The sequence below is a fragment of the Triturus cristatus genome, chromosome 9 (assembly GCF_964204655.1).
Source record: "Triturus cristatus chromosome 9, aTriCri1.1, whole genome shotgun sequence".
Taxonomy (NCBI): Eukaryota; Metazoa; Chordata; class Amphibia; order Caudata; family Salamandridae; genus Triturus; species Triturus cristatus.
Window position 1 is genome coordinate 678,538,248 of NC_140592.1, and position 22,209 is coordinate 678,560,456.

Consider the following 22,209-nt stretch of genomic DNA (forward strand, 5'->3'; position numbering starts at 1 on the left):
GTGGTAGTGTGCCGCCCTTTGTAACAAGTGGTGAAAGCCCAAGGAATCTTCAGGTGGGGATGGCCTAGATGGGTAAAGGTCATCCTGTGGGACATCTGGGATGTCCGGATTGTTATAATCATCCCATGGGTCTGGAGATCCAGTAGGGGTGGGGTCTTGTGGAACATCCACTGGATCATAATAAGGGTCTCCCAAATCGTCAGGGACAGGAGACAAGGTGGGGGAACGATGAGGTGGAGGAGGTGGGGAAGGCACCCTGAAAGGAGAGGTAGCAATGTCCTTTCTCTTTGGAGGTGGAGGTGGAGCTGGTTTGTCCAAGTGTCTCTTTTTTAAGACAATGTCAAGTGTCCAGTTTTTGGATCCTTGGTGAGTGTTTTTTGCAGAGGATCCGGTGTGAAAAGTTCCTGCGACACTGGTTGTTCGGTCGGCGCCGAAGTTTTCGGGGCCGACGGCTTTTTAGGCTTATCTAAGCCGTGCTTCTTTGGAACCTCCGATTTTTTGGTCGATGCCGAAGAAGGCCTCGGCACGGGAGTGTCGGTGCCGAGGGTCTTGTGATGTTTGGTCGGCGCCGGAGGAGCAGGTTTCGACACCGAAGGCTTGGGTGCCGGGTTCGGTGTGGAGGCCGATTTTTTCTTTGGGGACCGAAGGGTGTTTTTCGGCACCGGTAGTCAGCTGGCTCGAGCCCGAGCTGCCGGAAGGCTTAATAGGCTTCTTTACCGGGCCTGAAGGCGGGGTGTGAGAAGCAGTGTCCTTGGTCTTGCCTAGGCCCGGAGGCGAAGGTGTGACCGAAGCCTTTTTCGGTATCGGCGTGGGCGTGGGTATTGTACTCACGACCCGCTGCGCCGGGGTGATGTCCTCCACATCTGAGTAGTCGGCCTCGGAAGAACTCACGAGGTCGTCGTCCTCCTGTTCGATGTTCTGCTGTCCCGGAGCTTCGACGTAGTCTCCGAAGATGTCGACTGGAGCGGAGGTCGAGGAGTGCGCCATGTTGCGTCTAGCCCGTCGATCTCGAATGGTCGTCTTAGAGCGAAAAGACTTGCAGGCGGGACAGTCTCGGGCCTCGTGTTCTGGGGAGAGGCAGAGGTTGCACACCTCATGAAGATCGGTGTGGGGAAACTTGGACCCACATCGAGGGCACTTCTTGAAGGGAGTTCTTTCCATCAGCCGAGACTGGAGCCGGAATAGGCCCGAAGGCCGCCGTCGATGACCGGAATCGAAGAAGTGCCGAAGAGAAGGTGAGTAAGATGATTTATTATCTGAAGAAGCTCGATGAGCGAGGATTTTGCGTCGATCGTTGAACTGGGAAGTTCGGAACCGGAGCGCGAAGTATTACATCCGAGCCCAATGGCGGAAAAAAACAATCTGAGGATGGAGCCGAAGCCCATGCGCAATACGAACCAAAGGAGGAGTCACCGAACTCGTGACTTCCAAAGACTTTCCAAGAGGAAAAACAAACTGCAAACATCCGGGCCCAACACCAGATGGCGAGCTATGCACAGTATATAATCTGCAGCTCATATGCCTCGAACATGTAATTACAATGCAATACAATACTCTGTAACAGAGGAAGAGGTAGCTTTAAGGAAGTGGGCGTACTTGTGGTTCATAAGTGAACTGAAATGTCACATTTTGCATCTTGTATTGAGCATTCACAGCATTATCCATTATTGTCATTGGGAAAAAAAAGTTTAGAAAAAGCAGATTAACTTTTTTAACTTGACAATGAAAGAAATATATGATTGATTTAACAGATCGTATAACCATCTCTACATTTGAGAGTACCCTAAATTGTTACCTTGTTAGCAATTTGAATTCTCTGTATAACAAAAGATGGCAAACAATTCCCAGTATTCTTTTGCACAGACGTTTGCACAAGTAATGTATCAATGTAATGTACAAGTATAACCTCTCAGTGACTCCCAACCTTGCCTTTATGCCTTACGACATGATTATCTCAACGTAGACCCCTCCACTTGACAAAAGTGCTCACCAGAATTCGCCATCCTCCATTTGGTTCCGTAGGCTGCCACGTTCGGATTGGTCTATGGAATTCCATTCAGAGGAGCTGAGGAGAATGAGGGAAACAAAGAAAGTCTATTGAGAGCTCTTTCTCTCCCCCTCCTGTCCACCAGCCCCTTTTTTAAGGATATATTGGGAATACAAGCACTTGGATGAGTTCTTTTCAGATAGCTGCACTAAAGTTTGTAAATGTCAGGGAACTAGAAATGTATTCACAGCACAAAAGTATGCATGGTTACTTTTACAATTCAGAGGGGTTCTTTGGAGGAGCTGGTGTACTCCAGTCATACATGTAGGACGAGAAAGGGAGACAGGAAGGATTTCTAGTGAGAAGAGCACTCAAGGCTGAGTCATTAGCCAATACATCTTGCTTCCCCTTTATTACTTACTTGTCGCTCCAGGGCCCAGTCCACTCCACCTCTCCCCAAGGGTTACGCATGCGAATTAGGCTAGTATTCTGCCCTCTGTAATTCACCTAAAATACAAAAAAGGCTATCAGATTTGAGCACAGAGTCATATCAATTTACTGATTCTGGAGGATTCTTAAGTGGAAACACTACGAAGAGTACCCACAGAGTGTCTTCAACACAGAACACTTTCAGGAGAATTGAAGAGCAAAATTTGATTCTAGAACCCAAATGGTCTCTCATGCACCCCAATTCTGCCATACAATGTTTGACTTACACATTCCCTCCAGGAAAGAATGTATAACACAGGTGTATCTCAAATGTGTTCTGGAGGAACGCTGAATCAATCTTCCATCGTGAGCTAAATCAGAACTGTCCCCCTCTTGTGTTTGGATGTTTTGTACTGCACCAAAGTCTTTTCACTACCAGCAACAACAGCTTTGTTGGTGACATCATATGCTTGTGGAAGTGTTTTCGTATTAGTAATTTCTGTATTCAACACAGATATCAATCATGAAAGGAAAACTTTCTAAAAATCTGTAAAAGGGAAAGATGCATCATTGGAGAATTTTGGAACCACCCCAATCATGTTTACAAGAGCTTCCTTACTTTGCTTGTTTGTTCTACTGACACACAAACACCCCTCCAATGAATTAACAGTAAGTGGACTATTGACGGACTGACAGAGTAACATATAAGACATGTGGGTCACCTGAATGTAATTTAAAAAGTATTTTTATAGTACTAGCTGCAAAGAAACGTCTGGAATACATTGTGCCTTATTCTGTGAAATTTATATTATTTTAAATAAAATGACAGATTTTAAAAATACTACATTTATAATGTTTGAAGTGCTGGGATGTGCTACATTTCCCACAGACACTATTTAATGCATTTAAATCATGTCTGCTTCTTCAGCTTATGTACTCTGACAGGTCTTCCTTTTCACAGCAAAGTGAAAAGATTGTAACCTTAACACAGCACTATTCTGGTGCAGGAACGTACCCTTTCAGATAAGGCCCACATAGTGTTGCAATTCAGTTTCTAGAAACCTTATTCCAAAAGCGCCAGCATTTGGATAATGCTTCACCTGTCTGCCATTCCTCTTTTTACCAATTATTTAAAGTATGCATAGAGTGGTCATTGGTTTTGCCCCAGAGGAGTAGTTCCTTCTCACCTTACATCATTGGCTGGATAGTGTATAATTCCATTGAGTAAGGTGTGCCTGCATTGCAGTGCATGAGGGGCTAATTTACATCCAAAAACTGCACTCAGTCACCACTTACTATATTCTTTATGACATACATACAATTGTAGTATCAGATCAAAGGGGAAGGGAGAAAGAGGCTGAGATCCATTCAGCTTCCTTATAGTATTCAATAATCACAAGAGAATGGATCACTTGTACCTGTGTAACCAGGGTCGTTAGTTGTTGGTTCTTTCTAAAAAAAAAACCTCATTCACGTACATAGGTGGTTCGGCTGTATATCTTGATTCTCCGCCTATTTGTAACGTGACAGAATCATCAATGGGTTTTTGTTTAGGTATGCTGACCTCCACCAAGAGGTTGACCAACTGGTACTACAGTAGCGACCAGAGATAAAAGGTAGAAAAAGTGTGGGTGCTAATGTGAAGTGTGTTAAAATTACCTACATCGCCATTTAATAACAGTCTTTAATTGTTATGGGGATGTGGAAAGGTAAAAGCAGAGTGGTGCATGTGTAGACCAAGTTACTGATCTTACGCACTGGTTAGTCCATGTGAGCGGTCGACACGTTTCAGCCCCATTTATGCACAGTCGGGTCGGGTGGCTTTCTTCAGGACCTGTGAGTGAATATAGTTTCTGGATTGGGCAACTATGATAAGTGGGTCATTGACTTACAACTTTAATTACGTGGTTATCAGGTCATTCGTACCTATAACTTTGTACTTTTGTAACATAGCAACAGTAATGTGGCATCCTTGCGTATGAGGTGATAAGTGCCTAAATCCGTACTAGTCCGAATATTGAGAGCTTTAATCGTCACGGATTCATGCCAGGAGTGAATGCACACGGATGAGAGACGGACGCTGATCAGAACAGGGTCACCCATGAAAAAGCGTGTCGACAAAACAGACTGAAGTTATCGGCAAATAGTCAAGGTCTGCTCCTGTCTAATATCTAAAGTCTTCTCTGAGCATGCACTGGCTATTAGCTATTCCTCTGTGATTATTTTTTAGCAGTTTTGTTCTGCTACACATGCTCTGATTTTGGCCTGGTGAACATGGTCTGTCTCGCTGATCTTAAGCACAGGCTGATAATGTGTAGCTCTCCTCAGCGAATGTGTTAAGGAGTTGTTTCTAATGCACATATTCTACTGGTGTACTCACGTCTGTGTTTAGCAGACTGAGTAAGGGGAACAGTGATAGAAACATCTAGTAAGTGAACACAGGTAGATTTGTGATTGACCACAGTGAACCCAGTTCACAATAGGCAGGAACAATGAGCATTCACAAATTAGCGTGGTTTAAAAAGAAAAGAAGGGGGTCTCCATTCAGACTAAGCGCACACCAGTGAGCATGCAAAGGTTCCAGTCTTGCTGCAAAGGTTGCTCTGGTCAACAGTAAAGCATGCTCTAGTGAGCAAGGTCTGAGCTATATAGCTTTTTTCTTTTTGATTCTTCAAAGAATCTTTCAGGCCAGGTGCAGCCAGAGCATTGGTAGAACCTGCAGGTCAATCTATTTATTAATAAAAGTGCTTGGTAAGTGATGAGTGAGCTTGTGTCTGAGTAGAGTAGATCAATGGATGCATCACTGAATGCAGCAGTGGAGAGGGTGCGGCGGTGGTGGTGAATGGGACGAGCTCCTGCCACCATCATGGCTTGTAGCCATTTTGATACATGCTCATTTATTACATATTCATTCATCTGTGCACAACCATTCATCCTTCGGTACACTCATCTATTCATTCCACCATATTTTTGCAGTCTTATATAGCGCAAACTCGACCCAAAGGTATTGGAGTGCTTTACATGAGCCCCAGTTACATTACACAAGGACACTTTTATATTTGTTTTTAGGCACGGGGAGATGAAGTGATTTGGCCAGAATCACAGGATGTTGAGCCAACGCCGAGACTCGAACCTGGTACCCCAGTCCCAAAGTTGGCAGCTCTGGTTGTTATGCCACATTCCCCCCCCCCCCCCCCCGGCTCTCTGTCCATGTTTTCACTCACCTAATCATCCAGCCATATATTCATCCATTCAGATAGGCACTCATCCATCCATCAACGCACCGAATCACTCATCCATCCATTGTTCTATTCACCGACTGATTTCACATTCACCCATTCAACAATCCGCACAACCCCACAAACAATACTGCTAGTCCATGAAGAAGCATTTTCATTCAAATAAATTCAGATTCTCTGGGCTTGTTATCTAAAGCTGGTATTTGTTTCTCCAATGATCCTGTGCAAGCTGTAAAGTTAACTGAAATAACTGAAAACAAACACTAAGCAGGCAGTTAAAACTGAATGTTTAGGCAAAGGATAAACTACCAGAATACACAGAAGGAAGGCAGCAGCACAGAAGGTGTGCCTAAACCTCTAAGCTGTAACTTTACAAATAAGTAACGTCTAGGGGCAGAAATAAATGCAATCATGTTATTCCCCTGCTAACAGAGCTAAAACCACATAGGCTTAACACTGTAAATGCAGGGACTGGATTGTAAACATATTTCCTTTATCAAATTCCAAGTGATGTATAGCTACATCATGTTTTACTCTGCAGGACTATAAGTGTTCAAGAGAGTGCACAAGTAAAGATATTTTCCTTAAGCAAACGTCATTGACAAGCAGTATATTTTACACTTTAGGAACTGTTTGCACTGCAGATGAGCATAAAGAAATGTAAAGTTCTTCTGATTTAAATATATATTTTATGAGCATTGAATGCTATTAGTACTGACCTTTCTGAGATACAGCCAGTAAGTAAACTTGCGGTTTTATTTGGTTTTATTGTAGCATTTCAGGTCCATGTATTAGCAAAAGTGAATCTCTTTGATAATTCGCGATTAAGCATATGCTGACAGGGGACTATACTTATTTTGTATATTAGCACTCAGAGTACTGCTTCCACAACAAGCTTTCACTTTATCACTGAAGATTCATTTTCAGAGGTTTCATTTGGGATTGGGGCAGAGAGAAATTGAAATGGTTCTATAGGGTTAAGGGTTTCCCACAAACGAGGACGCCATTCCTCTGACAGGACTATGGCCAATCTCTTCTGTTCTAGCATGTGCATACTACTTACTCATAAACAAGTGCCAGACAGAAGGCCAAGGATGCCTAACTCTGTTTGCAGCATCAGGTCATGTGTATGTCATTGTAGTTTTCCCTATGTTAGCCTAACTGTGCACGACATAGACCGCATTTGCTTTGCACAAATTACTATATAAAAATGTTTGCCTTTGCGCCACATTGTATTTTCACTAGGTCTGGGCAGTAAACTCCCCTCCGCTCGTGGTTTCTGCACTCCGCGTTACGCCGAGGTCCATAAAACTCCACTCTTTACTCGTGTTCATCAACATCAAGTTGGCGAGCGCGAGCGAGGAAAATCCACCACATGGCGAGATTTTTCCTCATTCGCAATCGTCAACAACAAGTTGGCGAGCATGGACAATCAACCTTCCGGCGAGATTTCTCAACACGGGTAGTCAGATTTCTCATTGCGAGTGGTCACGTATGCTCGCGACCGCTAGCATTGAGAAACCGCCCGCTCGCGAGGAGAAAGTTGCCGCTCGAGTAAAAATCTATTAGAGCAGCAAAAAGGAAGCAGCGCCCGCTTGCACTGTGCATGGTGCCGTTCGCGATGATTGCACAGTGTTGTCAAGCAGCTTGCACTGAAAATCACCATGAACTACATTTATCTAAAGAAACTCTGCTGCTTGCGGAGCTCCGCATATCGTGGCGGAGTCTTTTTTCCACTTACTCCGCGAACTCCACCCAGGCTTAATTTTCACACAGAACCTGCTGTTGTTCTCGCGTTCTGTTCTTTGCTGGGATTTAGTCTGAACACAGCAGACACGGTCAAACAACAATGACACGTTATTTTATTCTGGTCAGGCACAAGCACGTAGACACAACACAGAATGCAGCTGTTTATGAGCATGTACACTTTGTCATATAGGTTATGCACAGTAATGTCACACACACAGATATTTCCTGAGAGAAGATCCCGGCTGTATCTGAGATGTAGAGCGTCCATCTGTGTATGCCAAGGTACATGGTCCGTAACTAATCACAGAGATCTTTGCTGTATGATCAGTTTGCCTCTGTAGAAGGGGAGGGGGGTTAAGCTAATCTGTCTTATAATATGACAGGGCATTTTATGATATACGGTCTACTGACTATGCTGATGGTATTTTTGCTAGGCAGTTGTTTTCAGATTGTGGCATGTATACTGCATTCTAGAGCACAATAGTTTAAATAAACATTTCAAACTTCCTTTGCGGTTTTGGGCATATCTTATGGAGTATGAGTGATTGAGCTTAACATGTTTACTTTTATGTCATTGAATTGCCGAATAATGTATCATTGACTTGTGTGTGAGCGAAAGAGTGTGTCCTGTTACCGTGATCCCTGAGAGGTCAGGAATGTTGTGTTCTGAGGGGTCAATTCATTTTTCTCTCTGGAGATGGGTAGGAAGGCAAGTGAGACACTATAGCTAGTCGGACTCAGGCTCATGGTACTGAGGTGGTATGGTGACTCAGTCCCTATCTACTGATATTCTATGGTCCCAAGCATAGTTCTGTTACTGAGCAAAATCCGTGCACCAATCATAACATGAAACTGTGACTGCAGACCCTGACAGGCCCAGACTGTAGTCTATAGTTCACAATCCTGAAACTGAAATGCTGAAATAGGAACCAACATGGCTCCATTAGCTTCATAGTCTGTGGTCTCAGGACCACAAACCAGGAAAGGGAACCCAAAGGGTGTCCATGAGTTCTCTGGACTATGATCTTTGTACCGGGAATGTGGACAATTGACCACAGACTCAGAGGGGTCTGTCTGGGTCCGCTAACCCCTCACGGGGTTTACAGCCCAAGGAATACAAACTGGTGTTTTTTTCTATTTTTGATCTATACGGGGGCTCTTCAGGATATGGAGCCCATGCTCTGCATTATGTAATGACGACAACAAGAGTACATTTTCTGTTGCTGCCAGAAGCTTCGGGTTTACAAACTAGACACTAGGTTTGTGGACCTAAAGTGGACGAGGGAAGAAAATGTTCCCTCATCTTATCCAAACGGATTGCTTTTTTTCCCCAGTTTGGTCCCACAAACCATCCTTGAGCCTTATTCGTGTAGAATTCACTGTATAACAGTGCAGATATCTCTAACCTTCTTAACCATTTAAAGACCACCAAAATATTTTTCTAATGCTTTGTTCTTAAAAAGCCCACCTTGAGTAAAGTTGTACTTTGATGCCTAGTTTGGTGTAATTCTGTTGGGCTGTTTTTTTCTGTAGAGGAGAACAAAGAATCCTATGGGAGTGGAAATAAGTCGATTTGTTGACCCCTCTCCCACTTCCTTCTTTCACAGATCTGCATGAAATTTGCCAAGCCAAACCTAAATTGAAAAACTATTTTTGGGAAAGTATTGTCTGAAATCACTGAATCCCATCAAAGTGATCAAGAAAAAAAAATTGCAAGTATTTTCAATGGAAACTCTGACCTAACCATAACTATAACTAACTATTGTTATTCTGTAGAATACATAAATATATAAATACACACACATGCCTGTTGCCCAACCCCAAGTTTTTTCAACATACAAATGTACTGAAAAGTCATTAATAAAATTTATGTGATAATCCTGTACCTTCTTCATCATGATGAGGAGTACAAGTGCTTAGAAAGAGTTGAAGTACACATTATTACATGTAGCACTTGACCTTTTGAATATTTTTTAACAATCAGAAATTCTGTAATACAGAAAAGTGAACCTTTACTTACTTTGCTTGTCTGAGGGCCGTGGGGTCTCACTGGAACACCAGCAAGCCCATAACAGCATAAACTCATATGCGTGTGATACACTTGTTGATTAACATGCCTACATACTTTTTAGATACTGACAGGAAGTCACTTCATAAAAGAATCTGAAACTATTTTGAAAGTGAAATCAATATACAACAACATAAAGAGCCTAAAGAAAGATAATTATCTGGGACCATAGCTCTCCATCATCAGTTAGAGAACTTCCTATGATCCTTGATCCTCATTGACGGCAAAGTATATCCGAAGAGAATAAAACTCAAAAGGTTTGAATGCTACAAACATAGCACATCTTAAAGAAAACTGTAGAAGCATGTTTCAGAATGAGATGGAAAAGCTACATGCAGAAAATGTATTTACCTCTTTTGCACCGGTTACGGAGTAGGCGTGGCCTTTGACAAGCTTCTTGAACGTCACAGCCTCCTGATCACTTGCACTGGTGATCTGCAACAAAAGAGTGCCGTGAATATAGACCTCAGTTTATGAGAACATTACCTTCTGTTGTAACCTTGTCCCAACAGGAAAGCAACTGTTCCAAACTGTTAAAGCCTGGGGCAAAGCTTCCCATTTTCACTCTTTCTTCACAAGTCTATTCGTCACAAAGCATGCATCTCAAAATGGCATGCAGGCCGTGGCATAGTAGGCACCGATACACTAAGTATTTGCTTTCCAAAATATGGGTGAATTATATAGGACACTACCATAATGGCCTGCCAATTATGGGATAATAACCCACTTATCGATGATAAAATGTAACTATGACAATTTAATCTGAATTAGATGCTCGATGATAACCCTTTCATCCTAAGACTATGACCTTCTCCAGAATGATCCATGATTGCTTAGCTACATGTCAACTCAACGATAACCCATTTATCGTTTGGCAATAATCCACTCTATGATTATACAATCATGGTCCTGACTATGCACACCTCAATGAAGGCGCATACATGATCAGCTAAGGCCAAATCAATGTCGATTCACTCAATGTCCAACAATGACCCACTCATCGTCCAGGTTACAGTGTCTTGCGGGGCCTGTCAAAACATGACAGCTGTTCACTTTGTGTGTGTGTATATATATAGAGAGAGAGAGAGAGACACAAGTCAAAACATGTAGTGATGAAATCCCATTGCTCAAGGATTCTTTTTTAAAACCAATAAAACAACTGCTTGACTTCTGAGACTCATCCCTCCACTAAATACCTTCTCGGCTCAGTCTGCTTAACATTTGTACAGGAATAAATAAAATATAAATTACGGTTAAAAAAATCTACACAGTATATAGAACACACCACAACATGACAAGTCAACAGAAGCCAAGCATTAATGAGCAGGCACTATAAGAGAAAAGGATCAGCAAACAACGGAAAACAGTATGTGGGCCCCCAGCTTACATTACGGTAGCCCGACGACTGTGACAACTAGACGGACTGCTCTGGGACTTTTACAAAACCAAGTTAAAGTTTTTTTTTTACAAGTTATCAGTTCAAGTTAACAGAGACTCAATTGTGTTAATGTATTACTTTGTTTGAAAAAAATAAGAAAAGAGCATGGTGTCATTGTAGAAATGGAGTCCTCAGGTAACCTCAGTTTACAACAGCATTCCAAGACACTGGCCGCTGTGTAAAGTTTACATACGTAAATCTAAGATGAAAAGATCTGAGAAATAAAAAAAGTTCTGAGACGTTAACTCCAGCTCAGAAGTCCTACATCCCAGCTTATTCTAGCACAATTCCGACCATTCAGATCCTTCTTTAATAAGTCTGGAATAAAGAAATACCTTTTGATTTTAATAAAAATGATACATATAGTATCCTTAGGTATAGGAGCTTTAGTCAGCTCTATTCCTCCAATGGTCTATCATTGTGTCACTCACATTTTTGATCTATCCACCACAGAATGCAGAGTTGGCAACAGAAACAGCCCACTTCAGCTATTGGCTTAGCTCTCTATGAGTGATGACAGCATTCTGCTATTGCACAATGTGCACTTACACAAAGTCCCCTTGCACAGTTTTACAAAAACATTTACAAATAGGGGCAAAGTCAAAATTTCACAACCAACGACTATTGGATTAGCTAATGGCTGTATTCTACTTCAGCTGTCTGCCAGCTGAGAAACGTTGTGTTTTTCCCCCTCATTCCCAAGCATTCCCGCTCTTTTTCTGTCTCACCGGAGAGTTCCTGCATCACCTCCTGTCCGACCTGGACAGGACAGGATGGAATTTGGAAATATACTCCTGATGTTTTCATTCAAATCCTCCAATGACTGAGATGGATTAAAAAGTGGCCCTGTCCCGGCTCTACTGATGCTGTGCAGAGAGGAGAAGCCATCAGAAATTCTGCTCACCCTAGGCTGTTACAACCCTACTCAGGACAGCAGAGTATGGAACACTCACCCCCAAGCTCCACTTTTGAAAGCTGAAATAAAGGCCTAGGGGTCTGAACCTGAAAATATATCCATGTGAATACAAAAATGCACTAGAACAATTCCGAGTGTAGTATAGGAATGTATTCCGCCAAATAAAACCTCTGTTGCATGGCACAGTTAATATACAAAAAGACCAGTGCGGCATGTACAATGGAGGGAGACAATTTCCTAAACTAATCAATCAATCCGGGTTCTTATACAGCGCAGCTATTCACCCGTCATGGTTCAGGCGCCGGGTGGGAGGGGGGTCTTCAGTGCAATAGAAGAGCCAGGTCTTGAGGTCATTCCTGAATTGAGGCCAGGGAGATGTGCTTGCCAGAGGTCTCTTTCACTTGGTGAAAATTTCATGGGTTTCACACTGCAACGCAACATACCGGGAGAGCTGGACACACCCAGCACAGCTGGAGCAATGCCTATGCAGCAGAGCCACAGCACCATGGGCCTCATTTCGATGTCGGACGGAAATCCTTCCGCCCGACACAGTCTCAGTCCTGTGACTGACCGACACCCAGCCAGCATTCCCGACCGGCCCATTACAATGTGACAGAGCATTGTTCGGTCGCATTGCACTTTTCTCAATGGGAGCTCGTGTTACATCCGGAAACCGTCTGTAACACAAACTCCCATTGAGATAAGGGAGGTGCAGTTCATTCCAGCACCCCATGACAGGCATCTCAAGGTACCTGCCATAGATCAACAGGGGGGCACCATAGATGTCCCCTCGGCCTCCAACCGGAGGCTTTGCACCCAAGGGGTCCCTGCAGGAGGCCTCCAAAGTAGAGTTTCAACAGCCTCTCTGTGTCGGAAAGGCTGGCAAGGAAAGGCTGTTGAAACCTGACATTGTAATCTAAAGGGTGGAAATGCCCGCCCTTGAGATTACAGGCTGGATTTCGACTGGCCGACGGGCTCTCCGAGCCAGTCAGAAGCCAGCCGGAATGACCGGCAGGTTTAGTTTACGACCGTCTCCATCGTAATGAGGCAGTTGTAAAATAAACCCTCATTACGACGCGGCCGTACAGGCTCCGACCGAGGGTCAGAGCCTTTTACGGCCGCATCATAATCGGCCCCTAGGTGTGTATGTATACGATAATGTTAATGCACAAACGGACCTGGCAAAAGGCAGATCACCATTTTATGTGTTCAGAAGACAACTACATGCCAGTAACAACACTGACACCTCGCATTATTAAGAGCAAGGACAGACAGACCTGAAGATTGCCGGATGGTCTGCCGATGTTTTAAAGAAGTCACTCTTGCCACTCAATGCCCCTAACGATTTATAATCCCTCCTGATCCCCAAATTCCTTGCAGCTGACCCATCTCAAACTTACATCGATGGAGCAACCCATCAGTGACCCTCGTTCCAGCGCTTTCAGGATAATCTGGTACAAATCTGAGGGGGGCTTGGTCAGGTCGAACCACTCCGTCACTCCTCCAGTGAAATCCTCGAACCCCTCGGACGTGCTGCCACCCGAAAGGGCTTCGTAGCTGCCATTCACCCTGTGAAGGACGAGGTGGGAAAGTATTCAGTACTGAAAATTACAGGACACAGAGAGAAGTAATTTTTTTTTTTTTGTTTTTTTTTTTAGAGTAGCCATGCGTTATACATTACTGTCATCTGGTGGTTAAAAAACACTATGGTGTCTATGAATTCTGCATAACAAGGGTTTTCCGACTCCAACCACTACATAGCGGGATATGCACAGTATTTGGATCTAGAAGACATTTATGCTGCAAAACAAAGGAGGGGGGGCTAGGTTCAGTGGGGATAATGTTGTTCGTTCTCAGTCACACTGGAGTAATCAGCATGATATTCCTGCCCACCACCAGTCGAGGGCCTTAAACAAGCCAAGGAAGAAAACACGCCAGGGCACCTGAAGGTTGAGACATGCAATGTTCACTACCAAGGAGATTCGTGCAGGAGCTGCGCAGTTTTACAGGAAACTAGGATTTCCATCTAAGAATAAACGGATACATCTTTTTTCACAAAATGGCCGTCACGATGGCAAGCTTGAGTTAACCGATTAGAACCGAGTGGCCGGATGATGGCGAGGTGGAAACTTGGCTAAGCCAACTCAGCCTTTCAACTTTCCGCAGTTGTTAAACAGATTATCAACACACTGTTGAGGTATGACATGGCAAACAAAAACCAATTCATAATCATTAGAATGTCTGGCCTCCAGCAGTCCAGGATCTGCGTCGATGTAAGGGCAATCTGCGAAACACCACTATTTCAGGATCTGGCAACCATGCCTAATTTTTGGGTGTATGAGATATCACAGAAAAAAACTTCACATAGAATACCATTACTGAGAAACTATTTCACCTAAAGCGTTCACTGGAAATTGTGTGCATATATCTAATTTCAGGACAAAAAAGAAATCCCCAAAATGTGCTTTTTTTTTCGGGAGGAAATTCCTGCCAGGCCCCCTTTTTAGGTAATATAACTATAATTTGTATATGTCACTATAAACACAGAGTATATATGCAGATGTGCAGACTGCAATATGGAGAGTATATATGCAGATGTGCAGAGTGCAATATGGTATTTATCACCACTGTGTGAGGACCATGACTCACGAAAGGTGAAGCCTCAAGTGGGTATTTATGCCCACCCACCTGCAATAAGAATAATAAATAGCCTATTCAATTCTGAACATCTGCATGGATGGTTTATGACCCAGCATTTTCATATTGGTTTTAAAAAAGGATATTTATCCGGTACAAGGGATTATTGCAATTGTGCAGTAAGACAAAAATAACTTTGAAGTGGCCTCGTAACCATTGGGAGAATTGTTTCCATGTGTTAAGTAAATGTAATACGAAATCTGTAAGACAAACAATATTTTTCTAATCGCAAGTTCGCCCTAGTCTGGTAATAACCTGTAACATGACCAGTGGACTGTAATAATAAAAGTGTGACTGTGCATGTATTAGTACAGTTGCACTAAACATTATATATGTTAGTTCTAGGGTGAATTAGGTATACTGGCAAAGTTGGTCATCACAAATGTAAATTTATTTAGCAACGCGTAAAGGTGAAGTCTCAATGGAGGGCAGAAAAGTAGAAAACAAAGGTGAACGTCAGAAAAATGTCATATTTGACACACACGCTGTACATTTCTAAATTATGTCTAGAGGATTTTTATAGGTAATGAAAACTACCTAGAGGACACAAATGTAAAAAAAAAAAAAAAAAAATTGGATGGAGTGTAAAAGGAAGGCACATGAAATGCTGAAGAATTGCTTGGATGAGGCAACATGAAAAACAGCATGGGGAAGGTTGAACTCTACTACTGCAGAGAACGGAAACCCAAAGAGAGAGCTTGTGAGGAGAAGAAAGAATCATGGAGCAAAAAAAAAAAAAAAAATTATGGAGGAGGAAACCTGTGAATGGACAGGGAAGCCCCCGCTTTACAATGTAAAATATTTATGGCGCAGGAGAATAGAAGCGAAAAAACCCACAAGGGGTAGGAAAATGTTAGAGAAACAGATCACCATGTTTATTTAATGGTATGGAGGAGGAAACTTCAAAACCAGATGGGAAAGCAGGGGCGGATCCTCCATTGGAGAGGAGAAGCGTCGCCCCACTCATGTGCCGCCCCAAAGGCCCAGAGATAAAAAATAAAATGGTAATTTTTTGTTGTCCCGTCCTGAACCGAGCATCAGGGCGGGCCTGCTCAGTGAGGAGAGAGGAGTGGTGGGCAAAGGGCCGCCTTTTGCACTAGTTTAAAGTGTGCATGTGTCTTTAGCCAGCCGGCTTGAGATTGCCAGCCACACATGCGCACTTTAAACCTATCAACCCAGCTGTCTTAAGACAGCTAGGATGAGAGCAAGTGCAGGCATCCGATACCCTCTGAAGTGTCGACAGAGGCCGCTCCCACCAATCAGGGCACTGCTCACATGCTGGTTAACAGCACGTGAGCAGTCCTGGATTGGTCGAGGGAGTTTGCTGGGGGCTGCACTGCAGTCCCAGCAGCAGACGAGGTCGGAGTGAGGAGGATGTCGTCAGGATCGGCAAGCGCATTTCTTTGGTTTGCCTGCCCCAAACCCTCCCCCCAACCCCAGCCTCAGTAGATGCCAGCCGCCACTGCGGCGATTTATAATATCTAATGTTAAGGTTTTTATATGAGTAAGAGTAAGCATACAGTACAGCGAGTAGGATCATTTGTAAAAAATTTGTAATCGAAATTATGATGTGATAAACAGTAAGATTAGTACACGAGTGAATAAAGAATACTGGGCACTGAAAACAATTAAAAGTCACTGCAAAGGCTTTAAAATTAAAGAGGCAAGCAAAGCTTCGAAATTGTATGGAGAAGGACAAAGAAAATATTTATACAGTTACATTAACAGGGAAAATGAGAAAACATGTGGACACAGAGCATGATGGATAGGAGAAAAGAAACACGCAGGTTTTAACTTGTGCAGAGGAGGAAACTGATCAGGAAAGAAAATACTTAAGCTATATAGTCACATATTATTCTTCTGCCCGAGTTACCATGGCCCGCGCCGGAAATGGATCATTCCTGCGTGCCAAAATCTGAAACTAACAAAATGTATAGTGGCCCTTAGAATACTAAGGAGTGACACCACTCCAGTAAGAGCCATTGCTACGAGAAACTTATTGCTACGAGAAACTTTCTACAGGCGGTATGGCACAAACGTGGTAGGTTACCGATTGTGCCCCTAAGCGATAATGGGAAAAAAAATTTAATGACTGTTTTATTTCTTATTAACATTGATTTTAGATTTATAGCTGGAAGATCATTTTCATGTTTTTATGTATTTATTACTCGACTTGCACATAGTTCTGCTTGATTTTTTGCCTCCATTTTGCACATAAGTAATGGCTAAAGAAAATGACCCTTGAATAAGTTTGGTTCCTTTTAATGAATTGCGCTGTGACATGTCTTAAAATTATTTTATGATGTATCTATTGACATGTTTTTGCACATGTGCACATTGATGGTACTTGGCTAACGAATAAAGTTTATTGCTACTAATACTACTTAAGCTATAAGAAAAAACGAGTTCAGGACAAGTCCGCAGTGGAAGAAAAGAAACCCAGCCAATCACAGAGATGATTAACAGGATGTGGTTAAAGAGAGGGACAAAACGAAGGAGGGCAAGCCAAAAGAAGGGGGCTGTGAAAACAGTAACAAGTAAATAAGAGTGCCAATAAGGCCAGCCTATGGTAAGCAATGGGCAGTCTTTAAGCCCAGGAAGGCTCTTGGGAAGCCCACAATGTGTCTTTGCAACCAAACAGATGTGCTGCTGCCTAGTAGCCTAGACCTAAAAATAAGAGGACTGGAAAAGGGTTTTTAATATTTTATTAAGGACGATATAAAAAAAACAGTCTTATCACCTTTCTGCCTGTTGCGGTAGGAATGTAATGAGAAAGAGGGAGAACTTTCTCTGGTACATGAGGATACTAATCTGTGGGGCGAGGATATGGGTGGCGGATGGAAGGGAAAACGTGATCTGCAGGAAGAAGGGATGAGGGATTTCTGCAGGCAGAGATGCTTTAAGGGAGAGGGTGACCTCTGGGGTAGGCATGCAGAGGGAGGAGGCCTTGATCCTGTATCCAATGCACATGAAGTAGGGACCACCCCCCCACCCCACCCCCCCCTGTAATAATGGAAATTTCCTGAGGCAGGGAAAAGAGACAACAATAATGTAGATCCTCAGGCAACTACTATCTAACAGTTATTCGTGAAAAGCAGAGCCCATGACCATATGAATATAGAAACATATCAGAAATATTGTATTATCAAAAATTAATTCAACATATCATAATAAATACATAAATATAAATTGAATATGACTTCAAAACAATACAATCAGATCATACACACCTCTCATAACCCATACTCCTCCACAAATTTGCACATTATTCCCAACATGCAGAAAACTGTATAACATCTAAATTCCTGAGGATCTACACTATGGTTGTTTCTTGATACTGTATCCCCCATTACTCTCTCCTTTTTTGTTTGCACTATTTATTGTGAACCACAGATTGTGTAGAAAGGTTGGCACTATTCGCAAGCTTACATACATACCTAGAAGGAAGGGGAGAGAGGGAGACCTACAGCGAGAAGCGCAGAAGATTGAGAGGAGAGCAAAAGGGGGAGGGAAGAGTGAAGAAGAAAGTGACTTGTAGGAGGAAAGGTTAATGGCAGAGCTTAAACTATTTCCCTGTAGACATTTTCATGCACAAAATGTCTGTAAACACATAATAATATACCCTGGGTAAAGGAGACGATGAACTACAGGGATGAGAAAGATATGATTGCCTACCATGGAGAGAGATGGCAAAAGAGAGGAAAGGAAGAGAGCCACCCGCATGTGAGGAGTGATGACGGAGATGGGGGTCTGCAGGAAAGGTAACCCTTATGGAGAGGGAGACAGAAAGAGAGATGTAGAGGGATAAGGTGACTTGTAAAGAGAAGAGGGTGATTGTGACCTGTGGGGTGAAGTGGGAGTGGATGACCTGTAGGTGGAGCGTGATGAGGGTTATGGTGAAATGTGGGAGGAAGGGGTGAAGGAGAGGCTGGCCTAGATGGGAAGAATGATAGGACAGCATTGCGGAGGGGAGGTCGAGATTGGGCTTGAGGGTTACCTGCAGTGTATGCACTGAACCAAACCCATCCCTCAGGATCAGAATCATTTTTTAAGTCCAGAATTCTCAGCACTGATGTTAGCGCTGTGCGGATCAGCAATAATTAAAAACTCTTTACAGTATCTGCCTATTACACACCGGGAAAGTGTCCCAATTGTCCACTGGATCCCAGGAAGAAGCAACGGGGGACATACCTCTCTGCCTGTTGTGTGAGATTTTTTATTTGTTTTAATCTGGAATGAAGAACAGCTTCCACACAATCACAAGCAGGACTGGTGGCTCATGCTCTGCGATCGCTCTTATAGGGGCGGACTGCTTCACCCTAGTGTCATACACTGCTGGTAAGGGTGTCCACTCAACCAATCCATTACAGCACATAGAGAGCAGTAACCAAAGATTGGAACAACCCCTGGATGCATGGGATTATGAATAAATAGACAATATACTACCTACCACATGCTTCTAGATGTCCAGCACCCATTTCTAAGCTGGGACCCACAATCCGCTCAACTGTCTATATAGCAATTGATTATCCATTGGTATTTACCATGGAACAGCCTCCAAACATGTTGGTTCGAATCTGCCGTGCATCCTACATAGTACAGAGCAAGTCTCCCGAAACAAGAATTGAGAAAACAAATAGGTGTGAAAGAGGTTCAATGAAATATTTTATATAATAGGCCAACTGCCAAACCCAGAACTTCTGGCTTTGCCAAGGTTTGTTCTTCAGCGCAGTGCAAACGAGACAATTCATTTCCATTAGTGGACCAACACAATTCTGATCAAACTTGGCCTTGGTCGAATCAAACCAGCAATGGTAAACCGATCTTTAATCCTTTAGCAAATCACCAAGCCAAATCCTATAAATTTACAGCTGTACCATTCCCGAGTGCCCTTAGTGACCTAATGGAATGCTCTGTATGCCAGCACCAATCTGGAGGGTATCCATATGGTGGCTGGATTAGTGGTGTTGCATCCCTATGTCTATTCTCTGAATCGATCTAGACCCACGTGCAACAAGCCACATGACTCGATACTCGATTACCCGATACCCACTGATCCCTACCAGTTAAAGGTCTTGTATTACAGTGCTGACTACCAATGCCATTTGGTCCTCAAGGAGACTAGTTTGATGTACACCTGCAACAATCCTTTCAACCCACACACTTCTTTATCTGTCAGGTGGATTCTCCCAGCACCAACCAAACAAGCGCTTCAGGTCTACATTAAAAAGACTGCGCCAAGTTTACCTTGGCCCAAGGCCTTGTGTAGATTCCACTGCTTTTTGAGGAATTTACATCCAACAGGATCCCATGTAACTCTTCATCTTTTAAGGCAAGGTTTATAAAGAGATGGTTTAGGCTATTTGGAGTGGCTACTGGCTCCTCGTAACATTTTGGTCAGCTGAGTTGCACAAGATCCTGAATATCAAACTGACCCTTATCGGAAAGAATAGCACAAGTATTCCCACAGGTCGAGAGGCTGCATATATACACTTTCCAATCTGGGATAATTGTACGCTGTCGCCTGACTGGCCAATATCACAAGGTTCGTACCTGCCTTCATCCAGCCACAGTGACCGATCAGCCTTCCCTGAATAATGGGCACCCGAGTCTTGTTACATCAAGTGGAATGCTTTTAGTCCAGCGACTGGTCTCCATTTAAAAACATCTTGAGTACCTTTGGGTCCCTTACTCCTCTTGGGACTGTCTCGGGGACCAACAACTTGACAACCGGTAGCCCTGTTACCTGAACTACAGCTTTTTCTAGAGCCAGTGTCTTAGCCACAGGAATTCTGCAGGAATAAGGATTGTGCTGTGGGCTTTGATGTTATTTCTGATCTACGGTTTTTGACCAGTCACTTTTGACTGTGCCTTTTGTTATGGTAACCACGTAATGGATGAATTTTTAAAAGTATATCTATATATATATTTTTTTTTTCACTTAAAAAACCATCGGTTTCACACATGTTACAGTTAGCTGGACATTTCACTCGTACAAAACCAATGAAATTCCCCCGTTATAGTTAGTTCAGATAACTATAACTCGCGCGCCCGCAATCCACTGCTCATGACGTCACATATTACATCACTCATGACATGGTCAGTGGTATCACTCATGACATCACTGATGACATCATCCTTGTGATAGAGTGGCGGTCGCGCGAGTTATAGTCAGCTGTCTCCGGGACCGCCTGGTGTGGCGCGGGCCTTGATTTCCCCATCCCGACCACACCGGGGGCGGGAAGGCCGGCGCCGCTGGTCAGGCCTCGAGGGTTTGCAGCGGTGCCAGGGGTCCGTGAGGAGAGGAAGGTGCGGTGATGAAGGACAACGAAAGAGCGGCGCCGGGGAGCAGCAGCCCGAGCCGGTATTCTGGGCCACCCTCCACAGGTAGGGCGTCGGAGCCCCCGGTGTCAGACCGCCGCAACCCCCCGTATAGCGCTTCCAATTGCCGACCACCTATACAAGAAGCACGCCTGCGTCCGATGTTTTGGGTGAGAGATCACTTGCGACGTCCTCGAGAATTGGCGGTGTACTCCACAGGATTCGTGGGCGATCCTCGTGGCATCCGCGCTGACTAAGTCCCGTCCAGAAGCCCACAACAGAGGCGAGACACCCTCAACACTTCAGGGAGTAGTCGGCGAGGCCTGGCCGTGAGTGGCGGGGGGAGCTTGGACGGTACCCGGCGTCTGGGGCGCCCCCTGCAGGGTGTATGGCTTGTTGTCACCTCACGCCGGTGCGGCCGGTCGCGCCGGTCCCCTCCGATCTCTAGGGCCCTCCGGGGCACCAGGGGGCTCTCAGGTGGTCCGCATTGGATAGATGGTGGACGGGCTGACCGGGAACGCACCACCCTCCCCTGATGCCGCCGAGGAGGCAGTCGCTGTGACAGTCACGGAGGTAGAGGCCTCACCGGTGGTGCAGGAGAGGTGCCGGTGTCCCCTTAGCGGCCATGTTGAGGTCAGGCAGGCATCGTGCGAGAGGGTCAAGAAATCCCCAGGTCGTGCCGCTCCTGCCGGATCCCAGCACCTTCCCTCCAACTCCCCAGGAGTCAGGTGTGGGGGGTACCTGGGGCCCTCGGTGGCGACGCCAATGTCCGCTCCCAGCTTACTGCGGGCTCTCGGTATCCAAGGTGGCGGGTCTGGGTGAGGCCGCGATGCTCATCTGCCTCAGGGTGTTCTGTTCCGAAATCCTCGGATTTCCTTTTGGCTCCTCTCGCCCCCGGTGTCTCTCCCCGCTCTGTCCTCGTCTCCGTCAAGGAGGCCCCGGCGCCATCTTAGGTCGCGGGCTGCGGCGCTAGCGGCTCCGTCCGGGGGAAGCCTCGGTACTACAGCTTCAGACGCGTTCGGGCGCCCATCGGGATTGCTCCACCATACAGGTACGTTCCGGAGGTCCCTGGGCCGCCGAACACCCGTTTCAATGCTCTGAGATGCTGCGAAGAGGCGCCCGGTCACGGAGCCTCAGTACTGCATGACCGCCATCGTGGCTGGCTTGGCCACGCCCCCCGAACAGATTGACTCCATATATGCTAAACGGTACAAAAGGGGGTGGTGATGGACGGAGCATCAGAACCAATCAAACACTCACACCCAGTCAACAGATCTGGGTTTAATCCATCACCGTTCTTTAGCCCACTCTGCCACCCCAGTTCAGACATGGCCATATGCAAATCAGTCTGACCCTGTGCCTCAT

The 22,209-nt window shown here is 44.6% G+C and overlaps 1 protein-coding gene across 1 annotated transcript in view; it reads right to left on the reverse strand.

Annotated features, from left to right (window-relative positions):
- CAPN1 (calpain 1) overlaps positions 1-22,209 on the reverse strand; it is a 306,415-nt gene that overhangs the window by 42,512 nt on the left and 241,694 nt on the right. Inside the window, exons 6-9 of the mRNA XM_085625758.1 lie at positions 13,227-13,395; positions 9,824-9,907; positions 2,409-2,494; positions 1,991-2,065 (exon numbers count right to left, since the gene is read on the reverse strand). Of these exons, the coding sequence (XP_085481884.1) occupies positions 1,991-2,065; positions 2,409-2,494; positions 9,824-9,907; positions 13,227-13,395 (414 nt within the window). The remainder of the gene's footprint in view (positions 1-1,990; positions 2,066-2,408; positions 2,495-9,823; positions 9,908-13,226; positions 13,396-22,209) is intronic.